Source organism: Lepisosteus oculatus, chromosome 8 (genome assembly GCF_040954835.1).
Source record: "Lepisosteus oculatus isolate fLepOcu1 chromosome 8, fLepOcu1.hap2, whole genome shotgun sequence".
NCBI classification, from domain to species: Eukaryota; Metazoa; Chordata; class Actinopteri; order Semionotiformes; family Lepisosteidae; genus Lepisosteus; species Lepisosteus oculatus.
In genome coordinates, this window is record NC_090703.1 from 47,615,797 (window position 1) to 47,623,691 (window position 7,895).

Genomic DNA, 7,895 nt, shown 5'->3' on the forward strand with positions numbered 1-7,895 from the left:
TGGCGGTCAGGATGGACCGGGTCTGGCGAGCGGTTCTTTTCACTCGGGGGAGGGGCTGCAGGTCGAGGGGCTCGGGGGCAGAGGTCTCCCTTAGTGCTTCACACAGCTGGGCCAGGTCACTCCCCCACAGGCCGCAGTCACAATGATGTAGATCAGGAGCTGCAGAAAGAACATGCAGGGCCCCATGTGTAAACAGCTCTCCCATCAACAGGAGTGCCCCCCGTTCTCCCATCAGCAAACCACAGTGTACACTGGGGCCCCCAGTCCTCCCATCAGCAAACCACAGTGTACACTGGGGCCCCCAGTCCTCCCATCAACAGTGTACACTGGGGCCCCCAGTCCTCCCATCAGCAAATCACAGTGTACACTGGGGCCCCCAGTCCTCCCATCAGCAAACCACAGTGTACACTGGGGCCCCCAGTCCTCCCATCAACAGTGTACACTGGGGCCCCCAGTCCTCCCATCAGCAAACCACAGTGTACACTACAGCATTCCTATTGCTACTCTTCATAAACCAGAGTGTATGCTGGGGTTCCTATTGCTATGCTCAGTAAACCAGAGTGTACACTCCAGCACTTGCATGGTAACCTCCAACAGCAGGGGTATCCACCCTGACTATACCACGGCACATCCATTCCCAGTGGGCTTTCTGTTACTCAGCAGAAGCAGCTGGCTCGAGCTAGTCAAGATCTAGCCTCTGAACCTGTGGGATTCAGGCTCTGCTGGTCTCCAACATCGTCTCGGAGGCAACAAAAAAGAGGCTGGACTTACGATGCACACGAACACGACGACGCAGGTCAGCTTCAGGTTCTTCATACACATGGCCCGGGCCAGGTTCCGGCTGGTGGTCTTGAAGGTGACAGACTGCCGACAGGACCCGGGGGAAGAATTAGGCAGAATGAGAGATGGAATAATTGAGAGAAAAGAGGGGGGGGGAGGGATTGAAAGAGGAGGAGAGTGAGAGGAAGAGAGGAGGAGATTTATTAGTTGAGACCATCTCTTCCTGGTTACATCCACTGGCCACTGATCCTTAAGTACTATAAAAGCATAAAGACTTTTCCCCCCAGACTAAATGAGATTTATTGGCATGACAGATGATTTACAGGGTTGCCAAAGCAATAACAACACACCATAAATTATTAGAGAGGCTCACTGTCTGTTCCTCAGGCTCTGGCAGGCGAAAGAAAGAAGCATGCAGTCTGATATTTCCGCCCGTCTTGGTACAGTAGATGCTTTATCCAAATCCAGATTCATTTAGTAGACCCCCATGGGAAATGCCCCCCAATCAGGAATGAACTTCCTAAGAAGCAGGAGACAAGTAAGGCGTCTCGGCAGCTCCATAACCACCTGCGGGACTCACCGAATCCACCAGGTTCTCCGTTTTGTCAATGAGCAGTTCCAGCTTCTCCCCTCTCTGGGCCACCAAGTCTGGAGAGGAAGAGGACACATGGCCAGCTTCAGTGCTTATTTTCACCCGACACCTTTTAAAGCATATTTTAAGGCATAGCCATGTTTTAATTAACGAACGAGTACGCAAGGCCATCTCCGTTTGAAGTATTACAAATAGTTCAGCTACTAATAGTTGTTTCAGACAGCATCCGAGCTAATTGAAAATTCATTCTGAAACATGCCAGCGGAGCCCGGTGCAACCCTTGGCAAAGGTGAACAAGATCATGAAGAGTGAAATAGGTGCAGAACAGTCTCAGGATCGAGTGATCGGTGCTGCCAGTCAGGCAAGTTCCAGTTCAGTCAGGATATGAACTTAATAGGCATTGTCCTGGCTTTGCGATTACTGATCTTCTGTGTTCTTGATTATCACACCACATTGTCTCGCAGTAAGTTTTAAGAGGCGTCACATGACTGAACTTCAGTTCCTATGACTTTTTTTGCTCATGCCTTGACAGCTGACTACTGCTGCCTTGACTATCTTTAACTTGTGACCACAAAATGCAATGGAGTCTAAACTGAGTCTTATATTAATAACGAGGTCCACTCACTGGTTCTACAGTGCTGTGGAGGCACTCGCAACGGCACAAACGACAGTGTAGGAGCACAGCTGGTGCACGACAAGAACAGAGCTCCAGCTCTTGGGTGCCAGAATATAACCAGGTGTTTTCCAGCAGAAGACCTTTGGTAAATGTTAAATTGGTCTCATTAAGTCAATGATCAGCTCTCTTAGGTCATTAAGAGCAGAGGTGGAATGAAAACCCTTCAAAGACTGGAGTTATGCACCACTGCTGTAGGAACAATGCTGTCTGATAGGGAGGTAGTGGGACAAGTAGCTCAGATCAGCTTTGCAAAAGTGATCATGAAAGAAAACAAGCAACCTTTTTTTCTTTCAGCAAAACGAAAGCAGTTAAACAATACGAAGAAACAAAACATTTCTGAACAGAAAGGTAAACTACACCTGCAGTTTAGCTTACCAATGTTCCGGACCATGATGCCCTTCAGCTCGTCCACCTGCATCTGTGTCTCAGCCACACGGTCCGATCCCCGGGAGTCTGAGTGGTGTTTCTGGAGGAGGGAGAGGGACAGGATATGTACACTGACCGCACCCGGCGAGAGTCTCCACACTGCCCCCTGCACACTGACCACACCGGCCGAGAGTCTCCACAGTGCTCCCTGCACACTGACCACACCCTGCGAGAGTCTCCACACTGCCCCCTGCACACTGCCCCCTGACCACACCCTGTGCGAATCTCTACACTGCCCCCTGCACACTGACCACACCGGCTGAGAGTCTCCACACTGCCCCCTGCACACTGACCACACCCTGCCAGAGTCTCCACACTGCCCCCTGCACACTGACCACACCCTGCGAGAGTCTCCACACTGCCCCCTGCCCCCTGACCACACCCTGCGAGAGGCTCCACACTGCCCCCTGCACACTGACCACAGTCAGTGAAACCTTTGCTCCATTTGTAATTATTACAGCAGTAGTGAATGTGCAACAGAACTGCAAGCAAGCTGCTCCTATATTTCAAACAGAAGCAGCCTGCAGCACAGTCGCCTGACAGGCAGGAGCCCGGCTACTTTCCTTAACGGAATCCCATTTCTAACTCCATACAAAACCCAGAAACTTAAAGGAGTTTAACTTAAAGCAGCAGAAAAAAAAACAACCAACAGCATCAGCTCTGTGATCGCTGTTTTAACTTTAGATCTCAGTGAGGAGACTCAGCCGGAGGTGGGAGGGTTGTTCATAAGTCACAGAGCACAATGTAAAGCAGCCAGCCTGAGGCGGTGACCCCATCATGCCTGCATCATGAGACAGTGTGACTCGGGGCTCCACAATGGGGGCTCAGAGCTTGCAGAACCGGCTTCTGACTGGGCCCCTTAATTCCTGGCTCTCCCCTGCACAGCCAGGCACTGTCTCAGCGCCTCTCTGCCAAGAGGAGCCCTATTCCATACATATGCAATCTCTTTCCTGGTTACGCACGCTCGTCATTGATTCAAGTATTATAAACAAACAACAGACATAAAGTCTCATTTTTAATCCAATGAGCTTTTACTTTAATTCTTTCTCCTTTGCTTCCTTCCTCTACTATCCAGAATGCACCATGGGTGGGCTTAATTTCAGCCAAACTCCACAATTTAGGGGTTCACCTTCGGGACCCTGAACACATCACAGACCACAAATGGACCGGAGCTCAGCGGGGAACAGCAGAGCCTAATCTGGCTTGTTCTGGGTTAGGTCTCCCCTCGGTGGGAGCCGGTCTCTCCCCTCAAGCCACAGCCTGGCCTCTTGGCCTCTGCAACACCTCTCCAGCTCAGCTGACCACAAGCCCTGCTCACGAAATATTACCCGCTCAACATTTTTGTTGAGCAGGGAAAATCCAAGCCTTGATACTACAAAGCCAAGAGGAAAAAAAGTGCAGAGTGCCCTCCTGATGGGACTAATTAAAAGTGGCAAACAGGAAGACTTCAATATGCCGATTTCACCCTAAGAAATAGACACAGGGGATACCTAATTTTTCACTTGCAGGGTCTTTTGTTTTTGCTTAACTCAACACAATGGCCACACCCAGTCAGAGACTGCACACTGCCCCCTGCACACTGACCACACGGGGCAACTCTCCCGCTGTGTCAGCATGGGGAGGGCAGAACAAGCTACCCAGCCATGAGGCTGGAGCCCACAGGACCAGGCCGTCGGGTCAGCGATGCCAGGCGCACTAGAGGGGCCGAATGGGCTCCCCTCGCCCGTCAGCTCCCCTCACCATCTGCGCGGCCAGCGTGCTGGAGAACTCGCTGTTCATGGCGTAGGGCAGCGCCGTCTGTGCGCGGGACCCGTACGTCGTCTGGAAGCGCTTCTTCACCTCGTTTAGGAAGCTGAAGGCCCTGGACCTCTCGAAGTCCTGCGGGCGGGAGGAGAACAGACAGGCTAGGCCGGCTGCGGAGGCCGAGGCACAGCTTCGCCGGCCGCGCAGAGGGCAGGGATACTCACATCGTCTGTGATGCACAGGTAAATGATCCTGTCCTGACAGACGTAATGAAAGAGATAGCTGCAAAGAAAGGGGAGAAGGGGAAGTGAAAACAGTGCACGCAGGCAGCCACTCAGGCTTCGTTAGGTAAGCATTGCTGAAGCGGAAACTGAAAGACAGCTGTCCACGCTCCTCAAGAGGCAGCTTGGAGAAGCTCTTGTTTCTGGCTGATCCACGCAGCGCCGTTCCAGCTTGGAATTAAAAACCAGGGTGAATATTAAATTCACTTTTTTGAGTATGCATTTGAGCCATCCGTTACTCTTGGTTTTGAATTATTCACAGAGCCCCGTGAGGATTGCGCTACGTGGAAAAAAATGGTCTTAAGGTGCCCGAGTGGGAAAAAGGCACTTGCAGGCTGAGCTCTGTGATCCAGACCGGGAGATGGAACCAGCTGGCTGTGACTGGACTCCCCAGCAGGTGGCACGCAGTTGCCTGAGCACCAAGTGGGGTGGGGGTGGGATGATTCGGGCCCAGGAGAAACAGCGACCCCTGCAGGCCTGTGGTGACGCCCAGGAAGGGCGCGCGCCTCTCCTCCAATCGAGGCGGTACCTGCTGTACGTTATGGCCGAGTCTACAGCGGGTGGGTAGGGCTGGAGAAACCTTCCAGCACTTTCTCACTGTCCTTGTATGGGGTCACCACAGTGGGCTGAGTCTTAGGAACAGCTAACCTAATCGTAAAAGGTAGTTAGTTAGGCATAACAACACAACTGGCAACTCCAAATTGGGCAGATATAGGATAAGAAGCAATTGACAATGAAAACAATGCTCCTAAGGTGTTAGGCTTAGGGAAGTGATCAAGCAAGAGTGCTTTTCCAATCCCAGCAGAGGGCTGTTGCACTCCCCAAAAGTCAAGTTTTGCAAGCTGGCAGCCAGACACTCGGAACAGAGCCCCCTGGTGGCCGGCACGGGAGGGACACTCACTTGCTGTGGGAGTAGGTCAGCTTGTTGTTCTCCGACGGGATCTTGGCCAGGATCTGCTCCGTCACCTCCAGGAAGTTCCCGCCACACCAGGCGTGCTTGGCCAGGATCGTGGTGCCGCGCGCCACCACCGCAAACAGGATCGCCATGGCAACAGGAGCAGGAGGAGGGGTGATGAGGACGGGGGGGGGCTTGCGGAGGAGAAACCACTGGGAAGCAGCCCGCAAGCGTGCGAGTGGGGTGGGAGCACGGAAAGCGAGGCTGGGGCACTTGACTGCATCAGAGACACAAGACAGAAGGAGAAAGGTGTGAGGGTAAGATAAGATAAGATCACTTTATTGGCATATACAATTAGGAATTTGGCCATTAGGCATTAGGAATGTGTCTTTTCGCATACCCCAACTTGCTCTCCATGAGACACACAGACAGGGAGAGAAGCTTGAGGTCAGAGCGCAGGGTCAGACATTTATACCACGCCCCTGGAGCAGTTGGGGGTTAGGGGCCTTGCTCAGGGTAGGAGTAGGATTCCTCTGCCGGCCACAGGATTTGAACCGGCAACCTTCCAGCCACAGGCGCAGATCCTTAGCCACAGTACCACTGCTCCGCCCTAGTAATGTAGCGCTTTCGGGCTCACGTGGGTATGCGCCCTGCCAGCTGGGGAATCAAACCCGGGCCTCCGGCGTCACAAAACAGGGAAGCAGCCAGTCGAGCTACAGTGAGATCTGCCCCTCCCCATGACCTGCCACTCCCACTACTGCGCTCTGTAGGTTAGAAGCCCTCAAATGTCACCCGAGGCTGACTACCAGCTTCGACAGTCATGAATCGGACTGGCCCCCGGTCCACGGTTCACAGTGCTCACCCAGCACCTGCTTGGGCTCGAGCGCACTAAGCCATTCTACCCCATTGGGTGTGTACTGGGGCACAGGAATGCTCATGTGACACAAGGCATGTGATACAGCTCTGAACACAGCACAGGTACCGACTAGCGGGCCAGTAAACCCTTCCAGCTTCACCTTGGAGGACGGAGGGCAGTGTCTGGCTGCGTGCCACTGTGCACACCGACCGCCCAGGTGCGTGCGGTCGCTGGTCAGGGGGGTATGATCCGACCTGATCCACTTGTATGGATACAAAATTCCATTTGTATGGCTACAGGATTTCCCATACAGCTGTTGAAACAGGCCGGCTACCTTTACAAGCGCATTTGACCGCCGGCTGAGATTAACACCCGTCTCCGGGCTTCAGAGCTGCCCAGTGTAACGCGAACGGAAGACACCGGCCCTGGAATCCCACACCTCAGCTCACTCCGGGCTGCAAACGCACGCTAACTGCCCACCTGCCCCGGGATCCACCGCTCAGCCGCGCGCGCACGCCGGCGACGCCGTGCTAATTTAAACAACACTTTTTCCAATGCACCCCCCCCAAAAAAAACCGTTTGATTTCAGAAATACATGTTCCTGCAAACTATACGTCATTCCGATCCGGAAAGGAGTATTTTAAGTTCCCAAATCGTTTCAGCCCCCCGTCTTGTAACCACAAGAGCCGATTTCACCATCAGCTCTTCACCATGTAGCTGGAACAGACCGTGTTAACAGTCTCACACTGACTGTTCAACAGTGTCGGTTACACTGCGGTACCACTTTAAGCCGCGTTATCTGCCAGAGCTCGGAACATGAATTACCTTAGAATAAGAGCATATTCTAAAGTCTATTTCAATAGCTCCTAAACGACCTCCGCTGTGTTTTAGACAGCCCGCGTGGACCCCCCAAAAGCTCTTCTAACATGATTTTGTCAGCTTTCTCTTTCAATTCTGGAGACCTCTATACACACAGACACCTCCGTTTCTCCGACATGTCATACGCCGTAGATTGCAACGATACAGCCGTCGTAACACACCGCCATTAATCGTGCCCCGTACTGTACCTCTGAATCGCCTTCCGTGAAAACTACCTTCGGAACGGCCCTCTTTAAAATAAAAAACAGCGTATATTTCCGTAATCCTTCCCGTCCGTACGTATGTTTTTAATTCCCAGTTCTGAGTCACCTGGTGCTCCTCTGACGGACCACTTTCGTCTGTCCCTTGGAATCATGGGGCTTGTAGTTTACAACCTCTGCTGCGGGAAAAAGACTTTACGGGCTCAAAATATAACATTTGACTCGAAGCTGCCTTTGGAAATTAACTTACTGCAAACAAAACAACACGTAAGGAGCGAGTGAAGCGGTTTTAAAGGCATCATTCGGAAGTTAGAAAAACTTTTAAGTTTGATGTATCCGTTTAAATCAGTTCACTCTAATCCCCGTTTGTATTCTCTGGGACGACAAGGTTCTTGTTTTAGAAGGTTTTTTTAACTATGTAACTGTAAGTCGATTTTAAAAAGTGGATTTTACAATCGATGTAACATTGTTTCACTGTGCCTTGGCAGTAAACATTTTAGAAACGAGACAATCTAAGAAGGCGTCCGTGTAGTGGAATTCCACTACATTACCCACATTTCCTTGCGC

The 7,895-nt window shown here is 51.9% G+C and overlaps 1 protein-coding gene across 1 annotated transcript; it reads right to left on the minus strand.

Moving 5' to 3' along the window:
* sybl1 (synaptobrevin-like 1) lies at positions 1 to 7,469 on the minus strand. Its single transcript, XM_069193649.1, has 8 exons — positions 7,317 to 7,469; positions 5,400 to 5,670; positions 4,442 to 4,499; positions 4,215 to 4,352; positions 2,424 to 2,514; positions 1,361 to 1,428; positions 772 to 864; positions 1 to 159 (listed from the first exon to the last, which is right to left on the minus strand). The coding sequence occupies exons 2-8, from the start codon at positions 5,543 to 5,545 to the stop codon at positions 91 to 93; spliced, it is 663 nt and encodes a 220-aa protein (XP_069049750.1). The 5' UTR covers positions 5,546 to 5,670; positions 7,317 to 7,469; the 3' UTR covers positions 1 to 90.
* Between the last annotated feature and the right edge of the window lie 426 nt (positions 7,470 to 7,895).